The sequence below is a fragment of the Nerophis ophidion genome, linkage group LG26 (genome assembly GCF_033978795.1).
Source record: "Nerophis ophidion isolate RoL-2023_Sa linkage group LG26, RoL_Noph_v1.0, whole genome shotgun sequence".
Classification (NCBI taxonomy): domain Eukaryota; kingdom Metazoa; phylum Chordata; class Actinopteri; order Syngnathiformes; family Syngnathidae; genus Nerophis; species Nerophis ophidion.
The window spans coordinates 11,936,350-11,949,857 of record NC_084636.1 but is presented as its reverse complement, the minus strand read 5'-3'; the positions used below and the strand labels follow the sequence as shown (position 1 = coordinate 11,949,857).

General features: G+C 42.6%; 1 protein-coding gene across 2 annotated transcripts in view; it reads left to right on the top strand.

Annotated features, from left to right (window-relative positions):
• Nucleotides 1–12,516, top strand: part of LOC133543730 (protein-glutamine gamma-glutamyltransferase K-like) — an 82,039-nt gene extending 69,523 nt beyond the window's left edge. Inside the window, exons 10-15 of one of the 2 annotated variants that reach the window (XM_061888480.1) lie at nucleotides 2,371–2,563; nucleotides 3,857–4,010; nucleotides 4,083–4,367; nucleotides 6,126–6,286; nucleotides 7,743–7,879; nucleotides 7,965–12,516. In XM_061888480.1, the coding sequence (XP_061744464.1) occupies nucleotides 2,371–2,563; nucleotides 3,857–4,010; nucleotides 4,083–4,367; nucleotides 6,126–6,286; nucleotides 7,743–7,879; nucleotides 7,965–8,124 (1,090 nt within the window). In that variant the 3' untranslated portion in view covers nucleotides 8,125–12,516. Of the gene's footprint in view, nucleotides 1–2,370; nucleotides 2,564–3,856; nucleotides 4,011–4,082; nucleotides 4,368–6,125; nucleotides 6,287–7,742; nucleotides 7,880–7,964 lie in introns of those variants that run through there. The other variant, XM_061888481.1, reaches the window with a different exon arrangement.
• The last annotated feature ends 992 nt before the right edge of the window (nucleotides 12,517–13,508 follow it).

Below are 13,508 nucleotides of genomic sequence, written 5' to 3'. Positions count from 1 at the left end.
CAGCTGCATCTAAGCCATGCATCACCAAGTCCAATGCAAAGCGTGGGATGCAGTGGTGTAAAGCACGTCGCCACTGGGCTCTAGAGCAGTGGAGAGTGCAGTGAATATCTTAAAATGTGTTTTGTGGCAATTCCAACTCTGAGCACAGCATCAGTTGCTGTGCAGAGTGACGCTTTCCATCATTTTCATCAAACTACATTGCAAAAATGTAAATCCATCCATAGAGGCCTGCAACAGCATTCATAATTTTGATGCCGTCAGTGACAATCTACAATGTAAATAGTCATGAAAATAAAGAAAACACATTGAATGAGAAAATGTGTCCAAACTTTTGGCCTGTACTCTATAAAGCTTATTATTTGCACACGATTAACAAGTGATGTCCCGAAAACTCTACCACCGCAAAAAATACTTTGATTACCGAAAGTAATTTTTAAATCTGCCTACTTCTGGCACCCCTTACAAAAACGTGTAACATGTATTTGTCCTGTGCTGACCCTCCCCCAACCATTGATTTAAACGCCAGTGCGCTTATCATTACTTTGTGGCCGCCATCTGCTGATTATCTGGCTTATTTTACGGTCTACGCACCGCTAATGTAACATATTTCAATCCTGCTTAATCCTCTATATATAAGCAGGATTTGTGTTCCTCGAACCCATCAATCCATCCATCCATTTTATACTGCTTGTCCCTTTTGGGGTCGCGGGGGAAGGGGGGGTGTAAAACCATCCATGGAGTCCTGTAACAGCATTCATAGTTTTGATGCTTTCAGTGACAATCTACAATGTAAATAGTCATGAAAATAAAGAAAACACATTGAATGAGAAGGTGTGTCCAAACGTTTGGCCAACAAGTGATGTCCCGAAAACTCCACCACCGAAAAAAATACTTTGATTACCGAAAGTGATTTTTAAATCTGCCAACTTCCGGCACCTCTTACAAAAACGTGTAACATGTATTTGACCTGTGCTGACCCTCCCCAAACATTGATTTAAACGCCAGTGCGCTTAGCATTACTTTGTGGCCGCCATCTGCTAATTGTCTGACTTAGTTTACGGTCTACGCACCTCTAATGTAACATATTTAAATCCTGCTTAATCCTCTATATATAAGCAGGATTTGTGTTCCTCGAACCCATCAATCCATCCATCCATTTTACACCGCTTGTCCCTTTCGGGGTCACGGGGGTGACGTGCAAATCCATCCACAGAGGCCTGCAACAGCATTTATAGTTTTGATGCCTTCAGTTACAATCTACAATGTAAATAGTCATGAAAATAAAGAAAACACATTGAATGAGAAGGTGTGTCCAAACCTTTGGCCCACAAGTGATGTCGCGAAAACTCCACCACCGAAAAAATACTTTGATTACCGAAAACCAGGCGTTGTCAGCATGTCTGCAAATTGGACGTGATTTTTAAATCTCCCAATTTACGGCGCTCCTTACAAAAAAACGTGTAACTGTCACGTCTATGGGATCATGTTTTGTTTTGGTCATGTTCAGGTTTTGTTTTTTGGACAATCAGTTCCTATTTTTGCACTTCCTGGTTTGTTTTGTTACCATAGCAACTCATTAGTTTCACCTGTTCAATCACCTGTATTATTCAAACCTGTAGTTGCCAGGTGGTTAGCCTGGCGACTTTACCTCAACTCCCTACATGCCGTGCCTGTTAACCACACTGTCTATAGTTTCCTCCTTCCCATGCCACGTAAGTTTTTTTTGTTTTTTTTATGTCACAGTTATTGTTTAGTTTTTTTGTTCATAGTCATGCCATAGTTTTTGTTGTACAGCCAAGCTTTGTACTTCCGCCCTCGTGCGCGCCTTTTGTTTGCTTCCTTTTTGTAGTTTGTTAGTGTAAGAAATAAATATGTACTTACATTCACGTCTTGCTCGTGCCAACTTTCCTTTGTGTCGGAAAAAACAATCCACGCCCAAGTCCAAGTTTGACAGTAACATGTATATGTCCTGTGCCGACTCTCCCCCAACGATTGATTGAAACGCAAGCGCACTCAGCATTACTTTGTGGCTGCCATCTGTTAATTATTTGACTTATTTCATGCTCTATGCACGGGTAATGTGCCATATTTCAATCCTGCTTAGTCCTCAGTATAAGCGGAATTTGTCTTCCTCGAAGCATGTCGTGTAAATCCGTCCAAAGAGGCCTGCAACAGCTTCCTGTCGCAGCCTTTTTTTTGGGATTAAACCTGATGAAAAGAAAGTGAAATCTGGCTGCAGATAAAAGCCAATTGGGGAAAAAACAACCGCGAGCCATCGGCGAGATAAAAAGCTCGACTCTGATGCATTAAAGCGACGCGACTTCCGCCAAAGATTTACCAACAGAAACACCATTTTTATGTCCCTTCAAGGAACTTCCACGTGTGGAACGACTGCTGGATGGCTCGCCACGACTTGCCCCCCGGTATGGGAGGTTGGCAAGCGGTCGATGCCACGCCCCAGGAGACCAGCCAGGGTACCTTCCGCTGCGGCCCCGCCTCCCTGGCCGCCATCCGCAACGGTCATGTGTTCCTCAAGCACGACTCGCCGTTTGTTTTCGCAGAGGTCAGTGGTTGGAAGATGGGATGAAATACAACATGGAAGTAGCGGGGGGTGTCTATTGTTGCGTCCTGAAAGAGTTAGTGCTGCAAGGAAATCTGGGTATTTGTTCTGTGTTACAGTGCGGATGTTCTTCCAAAATGTGTTTGTCATTCTTGTTTGGTGTGGGTTCACAGAGTGCCGCACATTTGTGGCAGTGTTAAAGTTGTTTATACGGCCACCCTCAGTGTGACCTGTATGGCTGTTGATCAAGTATGCCTTGATTGACGGTTTGACAATCATTCCTCTTTCTCTCGCTCTCTCTGTCTCTGCCCCTTCCTCACGAATGTTGCTGCGTGCGCACATTTTCACGATTGGTTTTGTTTTCAACCCTTCTTAACCCTGTATGTACATTGAAAATACACGCCACCTTGACACAAAACGCCGGACTTTCGAGGTATTAAAGAAACCCTGCCCGGATAGCCCGTACAGTCCCACAAAAGAGGACATGTCCGGAGAAAAGAGGACGTATGGTCAGTCTATGTAATTAACATCCCTTGTGTAAACATGGGGTCGTCCCTTACATTAACAGACAGTTGCTAAAGTGCTAAAACTTCACAGACCAGAAAGATAGTTAGCACAATATGTATAGAAACTGTTTTAATATTTGGGAGTGCCACAACAAAATGCTAAAATTGCCAACAGCTATCATGATTATCATGGTAGCATTTCCTGCATTCATGGACACTTGGTAAAGTGTTTTAAACGCCAGATAATATTTAAAATGCTAACATGAAATGCTAACTGTGACGGACTCATGCTGTCATCGTGCGGGTTCCCAAGACCATCAAGGAAGGACATTGCTGAGCAGGTTTGACTCTTGTTTATTTTTTCAAATAAGCTTTGTCTTCAGATCGGGTCGCTTTTCAGCACCTCCTCTCCACCGCTTTTCAGCCGCCGTGGTCGTCGTCCTCGTCTGCTCTCTGCTGTTTTCGCTCGTCTGGTACTGTTGCCGGTTCACTTACTCCTTCTGCCCCGATCTCTCCTCCTTCTCCCCTTTTATACATGGCGAGGAGATAAGTGCACCCCTCCGCTCGGCCGCATCCTCGGCCTCCTCGCCGCCATCTTGGGCCGGGCTCCGGCATGCCCTGCCCTGCTGCTCTTTCGCCGGCTCCGCCTCTCCACACTAACATATAAAAAATATAAGTTTTTCCACCTGTGCACTTGAGAAACTTGTGACCTTCAGTCTTGTGGTGGCGTGCTTTGCGTATTAACGCCCAAAGTGACAGTTTGCATGTGTCTCCTCCTCCTCCTCTTAAGGTGAACAGCGATAAAATCTACTGGCAGAGGAACCTGGACGGGACTTTCTCGAAAATCCACAGCGAGAAGAAGATCGTGGGCCACCTCATCAGCACCAAGGCCGTGGGCTCCGATGAGCGCAGCGATATCACGCATCTTTACAAACAACCCGAAGGTATCATCAGATAGCGCCGACTCCATTTCCAACGCTCCGGACGAAAAAAACGTCCTCGGCTCTTTTCTTCAGGCACAGAAGCCGAGCGCATCGCCGTGGAGACGGCGTGTCGGTACGGCTCCAAGTCGGACGCGTACTCGTCTCCCACGGCGGAGGACGTCACCATCGCGGTAGGCTTGGACGGCGACGGTCCGCAAATGGGGAGGGACGCCGAGTTGACCATCACGCTGCGAAACAGCAGCTCGGAGCACCGCCATATCCTCCTGCACAGCCAGGTGGCGGTCATGTACTACACCGGAGTCCACAAGGCCACCGTCAGTACCGACCGCACCGACCTGGACCTGCTGCCCACTGAGGGTGAGTACTTTATATGTCACATCCTATTCTCCTTCCTGTATCGCCGACATTAGAAATCCGTAGTATCGTACAAAACCCAAAACCGGTGATGTTGGCACGTTGTGTAAATCAGTGGTCCCCAACCACCAGGCCGGGGCTCAATTGGTACCGGGCTGCAGAATAATTTTTTTATAATTTTTTTTATTTTGTACATTTTTTAAATATATTTTTTAATTAAATCAACATTAAAAAAAACACAAGATACACTTACAACTATTGCACCAACCCAAAAAACCTCCCTTTTTCATGACGAAGAGGAAAATTATTAGGCTACAAAAAGGTTGGGGACCAGCGGTGTAAATGTTAAATAAAAACAGAATACAATAATTTGTGAATCTTTTTCAACTTATATTTAATTGAATAGACTGTAAAGACGATTTATTTAACGTTCCAACTGAGAAACTTCATTTTTGTTTGCAAATAATCATTAACTTGGATATTTAATGGCAGTAAAATATTGCAAAAAAGTTGGCACCGAGGCATTTTTACCACTGTGTTACATGGCCTTTCCTTTTAACAACTCTCAGTAAACGTTTGGGAACTGAGGAGAGCAATTTTTGAAGCTTTTGAGGTGGAATTCGTTCCCATTCTTGCTTGATGTACAACTTAAGTTGTTCAACAGTCCGGGGTCTCTGTTGTGGTATTTTAGGCTTCATATTGCGCACCCGCACTGTTTTACTACGAAGCCACGCTGTTGTAACACGTGGCTTGGTATTGTCTTGCTGAAATAAGCAGGGGCGTCCATGATAACTTTGCTTGGATGGCAACATATGTTGCTCCGAAACCTGTATGTAGCTTTCAGCATTAATGGTGCCTTCACAGATGTGTAAGTTACACATACACCTCCATACCATCACCAATACTGGCTTTTTAAACTTTGCGCTTATAACAATCCGGATGGTTCTTTTCCTTTTTGTTCCGAAGGACACGACGTCTACAGTTTCCAAAAACAATTTGAAATGTGGACTCGTCAGGCCACAGAACACTTTTCCACATTGCATTAATACATCTCAGATGAGCTCGGGCCCAGCGAAGCCGGCGGCGTTTCTGGATGTTGTCGATTTTATTTTATTTTAATCTTTTATTTTTTTCTCCCATTACCCCCCAGTTTTTTTACCTTTATCTCACCTTTTTAGTAAAGGGCGCCGGAAGTTGGCAGACCTGTCAGCGATCCTGTTCTGTCTTCTATAATGTTTGTCTGATCTTGAATGGGATTGTGTTGAAAATTTAAATTTCCCCTTGGGGATTTTATAAAGTATGTCTGATTCTGATTCTGAGTCTGATAAATGGCTTTCACTTTGCATAGTAGAGTTTAAACTTGCACTTACAGATGTAGCGACAAACTGTAGTTGTGAAGTGAAGTGATTCATATTTATATAGCGCTTTTCTCTAGTGACTCAACGCGCTTTACATTGTGAAACCCATTTTATAAGTTACATTTTAAAACCAGCGTGGGTGGCACTGGGAGCAGGTGGGTAAAGTGTCTTGCCCAAAGACACAACGGCAGTGACTAGGTTGGCAGAAGCGGGGTTCGAACCTGGAACTCTGAAGTTGCAGGCACGGCCACTCTACCAACCGAGCTATACCCCCAGTTACTGACAAGTTCCTGACAGATTTGGCCCGCGGGCCTTGACTTGGAACCCCTGCATTAAGGGGACATTTTTGCAGTTTTTGTGCAATCTCCACCGCTACTAATAAGGTGTAATCTTTTTTCGTCAGTCAAGGTTTTGGAATGGACCCTTGAGTACCAAGACTACAAAGACCAGTTGGTGGACCAGGCCGCACTTATGCTGACCCTGTCGGGCCGGGTCAGAGAGACCCAGCAGGTCCTGGCCACCCAGTTCAGTTTCCGACTCGGGACCCCAGACCTCTTCTTGAAGGTGAGCTTGGCATTGAAGCAAAATTAAAAAAAATATACACATATATGACACGGTGGCGACGCATGGTGGATGCGCGTTGTCACCCCAGGGATGCAAGAGGACCAAGACAGGCAGGAGTTGCAGGTAAGATGAGATTTAATACAAAAACATAAAATAACACCGGTACAAAATATAAAGAAAGGCGTGCCGAACGCACGGAGAGCTAGGCTAAATAATTAGCAACTAGAGCAAAATACAGGAATAGACGTGCAGTTCGCACGCGAAGCTAAGGCGAGACTTAGCAATAGTGATTACAAAAAAGAAGAACCAACGTGCGTGTTGCAAGTAGCAAAAAAACCAACCAGAAGGAACTGAGGTAGCAGGCAGGACTAAATACTAAAGCAATCAATGAAAAACAGGTGTGCGTCGAAACAAGGGCAGGTGGAACCAAAGTGAAACCATGGAGACCAGATAAACAGGAAGTGCTCAAACTAAGGAACGGGAGAGTCCAAAATCACAACTATATATATATATATATATATATATATATATATATATATATATATATATATATATATATATATATATATATATATATACATATATATATACGTATACATACATACACATACACACATACATGTATATACATATACACATAGATACACACACATATATACATACACACATACATATATATACATATATAAAACATATATATACATATACACATACATACACACACATGTATACATATATACATACTTATATATACACATTCATATATACATATACACACACATATATATTATATTTATATACGTATATATGTGTATATATATATATGTATATATATATATATATATATATATATATATATATATACATATACATGTCTATATATATATATATGTATGTGTGTATATATATACATATATATATATATATATATCCATCCATCCATCCATCCATTTTCTACCGCTTATTCCCTTTCGGGGTATATATATATATATATTAAAAAAGGATAAAGCCATTGTTTACAAATTTGGTAAATAAATAACATAACATTTTTATATTTTATATATACATATATATATACACACACACACGCACACACACACACACAAATATATATATATAAAAAATATATATACATATATTATATATATATATATATATATATATATATATATATATATTCAAAAAGGATAAAGCCATTGTTTACAAATTTAGTAAATAAATAACAAAAAAATATATATATTTTGTTGTTGTCGTACTGTACCGAAAATGAACCGAAGCGTGACCTCTAAACCGAGGTACATACCGAACCAAAATGTTTGTGTACCGTTACACCTCTAATAGAAACTGTTTTAATTTTTGGGAGTGCCACAACAAAATACATATTGTATAATAATATTATATATATATATATATATATATATATATATATTTTTTTTTTTTTTCTTTTCTTACACAGCCTATCGGGAAAGCCGTGGTCGGGGAGAAGACGGCGGTGGAGATATCCTTCACCAACCCTCTACCCCAGATGCTGACGTCGGTGATATTCCACGTGGAGGGCCTGGGCCTGGAAAATGCTCACACGATTAAATACGGGTGAGCCGAGAGATAAACAACCCGCCTTTTTTTCCCCCCGCGTCTTGTCGCTTTAGTCATTTCCTGTCGTCCCCCCCCCCCCCAGCAATATCGGACCCCGGGCCGCCGTGTCTCTGACCGAGTACTTCGTGCCCACCCGGCCCGGGCCCAGGAAATTACTGGCCTCGCTGCATTGCCGGCAGCTCACGCAAGTCCACGGTGTGACGGACATCACCGTGCATGAAAGGACCTACGGCGCTCTCTAGGGACCGACGTTTCCCTGCAGGAGAGAAACACTATTTCAAGGTTGTCACCGGACACTAAGACAGGGGGCGGGGGGGAAAGACCCCTCAGGGAAATGTGAGCTTTGACTTCCGGAACAGACTGTAAGTATAAGCCGGAGTCGAAACCCCAATAATTAAAAAATGTGTATCTGCTCGTCCTTCACGAGGAGGTTTTTTTTTCTGCTTAGACTCAGACAAACTGTATTGATCCACAAGGGGAATTGTTCCACACAGTAGCTCAGTTTCAAAGGATGGAAAGGGTAAGGATGGAAAGGATAATGCAGCTATTAAATAGACAAAAAATGTACTATAGTAGCAATATATAATATATATGTAATATTTACATATATGTCGGTCCACTTTTTGCAGCTATTACAGCTTTGACTCCTTTGGGAAGGCTGTCCACAAGGTTGCGTAGTGTGTTGGTAGGATTTGTTACCACCATTCTTCCATAAGCGCTTTGGTGAGGTCACACGCTGATGTTGGTCTCCGTTTGTAATTCATCCCAAAGGTGTTATGTCGGGCTCAGGTCAGGACTCTGTGCAGGCCAGTCAAGTTCACCCACACCAGACTCTGTCATCCATGTCTTTATGGATCTTTATGCACAGGTGCTGCGATGAGGTGGCGATTTGTCCAGGGTGTACTCCGCCTTCCGCCCGATTGTAGCTGAGATAGGCGCCAGCGCCCCCCGCGACCCCAAAAGGGAATAATCGGTACAAAATGGATGGATGGATGAATGCACAGGTGGCATCTAGAGATGTCCGATAATACAGGACTGCCAATAAATGCGTGTAAATGTAATATCGGAAAATATCTGTATCGGTTTCAAAAAGTAAAATGTATGACTTTTTAAAACGCCGCTGTGTACACGGACGTAGGGTGAAGTACAGAGCGCCAATAAACCTTAAAGGCACTGCCTTTGCGTGCCGGCCCAGTCACATAATATCTACAGCTTTTCACATTTTGCAAGGAATTTCACCATCTACGGTACGTAATAACATGAAAAGGTTCAAAGAATCTGGAGAAATCACTACACGTAAGCTGCAATGCCCATGACCTTTGATCCTTCAGGCGGCACTGCTTCAAAAACCGACATCAGTGTGTAAAGGATATCACCACATGGGGTCAGGTACACTTTAGTAAACCACTGTCAGTAACTAAAGTTTGTCGCTACATCTGTAAGTGCAAGTTAAAACTCAAAGCCATTTATCAACAACACCCAGAAACGGCGCCGGCTTCGCTGGGCCCGAGCTCATTTAAGATGGACTGATGCAAAGGGGAAAAGTGTGCTTTGGTCTGACGTGTCCACATTTCAAATTATTTTTGTAAGCCTTGGACGTAGTGTCCATCGGACCAAAAAGGAAAAAAATCCATCCAGGACTGTTCTAGGTGCAAAGCTCAAAAGCCAGCATCTGTGATGGTATGGGGGTGTATTAGTGCCCAAGGCATGGGTAACTTACACATCTGTGAAGGCACCATTAATGCTGAAAGGTACATACAGGTTTTGGAGCAACATATGTTATCAGCCAAGCAACGTTATCATGGACGCCCCTGCTTATTTCCGCAAGACAATGCCAAGCCACGTGTTACAACAGCGTGGATTCATAATAAAAGAGTGTGGGTACTAGACTGGCCTCATTGAAAATGTGTGCCCCAATATGAAGCCTAAAATACCACAACGGAGACCCCGGACTGTTGAACAACTTAAGCTGTACATCATGGATGTCAAACTCTGGCCCGCGGGCCAAATTTGGCCCGCCGTGTAATTTCATTTGGCCCTTGAGGCAATATCAAATTAACATTAGAGCTGGCCCGCTGCTGTAACACCACATTCACCACTAATACTCTTTCTCGTCAACCCTCCCGATTTTCCCGGGAGACTCCCGAATTTCTCCCGATTTTCACCTGGACAATAATATTGGGGGCGGGCCATGAAAGCATTGCCTTTGGCATTCTCTACATGTCGCCACGTCCGCTTTTCCTCCATACAGACAGTGTGCCGGCCCACTCACATAATAGATGCAGCTCATACACACACACACACACACACACAAGTGTATGCAAGGCATACTTGGTCAACAGCCATACAGGTCACACTGAGGGTGGCCGTATCAACAACTTTAACGCTGTTACAAATATACGCCACACAATGAACCCACAGCAAACAAGAATGTCAAACACATTTCGGGAGAACATCCGCACCGTAACACAACATAAACAAAAAATAAACACAACCGAAGAAATACCCAGAACCCTTTGTATCACTAACTCTACGGGGACGCTACAATATACCACCAAACCCCGCTCCAACTCAAACCCGCCGCCGAAAAGAGGCATTCAATTTGTATTTTAATTTTGTTTGATATGCCATTGATATTTTTTAATTATTGTTATTTTAAATTTGATTTTGCATGTCACTATAAAGTTATATAAGCCTTGCTTGGTCAATATTCAATGCAAAACTTGTTTGGGTCCCTATTAAAGGAGTAATTTGTTCAACCTTGGCCCGCGGCTTCGTTCAGTTTTAAATTTTGGCCCACTCTGTATGTGAGTTTGACACCCCTGCTGTACATCAAGCAAGAATGGGAAAGAATTCCACCTGAAAAGCTTCAAAAATTGCTCTCTTCAGTTCCCAAATGTTTACTGAGAGTTGTTAAAAGGAAAGGCCATGTAACACAGTGGTAAAAAATGCCCCTGTGACAACTTTTTTGCAATGTGTTGCTGTCATTAAATTCTAAGTTTTTGATTATTTACAAAAGAAAAATAAGTTTCTCAGTTGGAACATTAAGTATATTTTCTTTGCAGTCTATTTAATTGAATATAAGTTGATAAGGACTTGCAAATTATTGTATTCTGTTTTTATTTATCATTTACAAAACATGCCAACTTCACTGGTTTTGGGTTTTGTAGATCCTACATCTTGTTATTGTTTACAAACTTAGGAAATCAGTCCCTGGGCAGAGGAGGGCTATAAGGGCAAAAAATCCTCATCATTAAACCTCGAGGGCGACTTTTTTCGCCGTTTTGTTTAAACGATAAAGATTCGATCGTTGTGTGAGGTCATTGGATCCCTGGCGGGGGGGATCATTAACATTGCCAGAGGGAGGCGCAGTAAAGGAGGCTGACTGCATGGGAGAACTGGTGGAGGCTAAACCCCAGCGGCGTGCACCGCGTCCAATTTCCGTCGAGTCCCACCAGGGTTGACGGTGGGCGTGGGCCCGCCTACGGCGTGCTACGTGCTGGAGGGGGGCTTGAAATATTCTCTCAACACACCTGATGTACGCTGTAGGTACTCAACTCGCCTCCCTTCCCACTTTAAGCGACAGGGGGATCGATTCCACCCTGAGGTAAATATTTTAGTAAAACTCCTCTGGTTTGAATAGTCAACTATTTGATGACACCCCTAATTTATATACACATACACATTTTTTTTTGTTTTTCACAAAAATCTGCTTTATTTATAATAAAAACAATTCTAATTCATATATAAAAACCACGTTTCCATATGTGAAGTGAAGTGAATTATATTTATATAGCGCGTTTTCTCTAGTGACTCAAAGCGCTTTACATAGTGAAATCCAATATCTAAGTTACATTCAAACCAGTGTGGGTGGCACTGGGAGCAGGTGGGTAAAGTGTCTTGCCCAAGGACACAGCGGCAGTGACTAGGATGGCGGAAGTGGGAATCGAACCTGCAACCCTCAAGTTGCTGGCACGGCCACTCTACCAACCGAGCTAATCCTGAGTTGGGAAATTGTGTTAAATGTAAATATAAACGGAATACAATGATTTGCAAATCCTTTTCAACCCATATCCAGTTGAATATGCTACAAAGACAACATATTTGATGGTCAAACTCATAAACTTTTTTTTTTGTTGCAAATAATCATTAACTTTAGAATTTGATGCCAGCAACACTGTTGCGAAATGCTGCTCAGATCTTCACATGTTTGTTTTTTCATTCTCAGTCTGACCCGTTTATTTCCTGTTTTTGTCCATCACTATGGTTACACATCAGGTCACCTGCTGCTCACGCCCCGCACACCTGCTACAGATAATCACCGTCACTTTATAAGCTGTCCTCTTTTTTTTGTTCAGCCTGGGTTCATAATTTGCTTTCACGCAATGAGTTACGTCTGCACTCTTGTCATCGTATGTATATTCTCGTATGTATATTCACGCTAAACCCTTTTCTCATTCCAGCTCTCATGCTGTATGTTTTGTTTTTCTCTTTAATGTGTCTATGTGCCAGTTTAGTTCTCATTTTTGTATATCCTAGCTTTTATGCTAGCGCCCTTTGTTTGTTTTATTCTACTAGCTCTAGCATTTTTTTATATAGCTCTTTTTGTTATGTAGATAAATCTGTTTATCTTACCTTTGCTGTGTTCAATTTCGACGCATCCTCGAGGGAATCGAACCCGGCATCACAATGCCGAACAGACGTAACAAACACGTGACAAAGAAGTTGGGAAAGGTGGCAATAAACACTGATAAAGTTGAGGAATGCTCATCGAACATTTATTTGGAACATCCCACAGGTGTGCAGGCTAATTGGGAACAGGTGGGTGCCATGATTGGGTATAAAAGTAGCTTCCATGAAATGCTAAGTAATTCACAAACAAGGATGGGGCGAGGGTCACCAATTTGTAAGCAAGTTGTCGAAAAGTTTTAGAACGACATTTGTCAACGAGCTATTGCAAGGAATTTAGGGATTTTACCATCTACGTTCCGTAAAATCATCAAAAATTTCAGAGAATCTGGAGAAATCCCTGCACGTAAGCCATGATATTACGGACCGTTGATCCCTCAGGCGGTACTGCATCAAAAACAGACATCAGTGTGTAAAGGATATCACCACATGGGCTCAGGAACACTTCATAAAACCACTGTCAGTAACTACAGTTGGTTGCTACATCTGTAAGTGCAAGATAAAACTCTACAATGGAAGCGAAAGCCATTTATCAACAACACCCAGTGGACTGATGTAAAGTGGAAAGGTGTTCTGTGGTCTGACGAGTCCACATTTCAAATTGTATTTGGAAACTGTGGACGTGGTGAACAAAAAGAAAAATAACCATCCGGATTGTTATAGGTGCAAAGTTCAAAAGCCAGCATCTGTGATGGTATGGGGGTGTATTAGTGCCCAAGGCATGGGTAACTTACACATCTGTGAAGGCACCATTATTGCTGAAAGGTACATACAGGTTTTGGAGCAACATATGTTGTCACCCAAGCAACGTTATCATGGACGCCCTTGCTTATTTTAGCAAGACAATGCCAAGCCACGTGTTACAACAGCATGGTTTCGTAGTAAAAGAGTGCGGGTACTTTCCTGGCTCGCCTGCAGTCCAGACCTGTCTCCCATC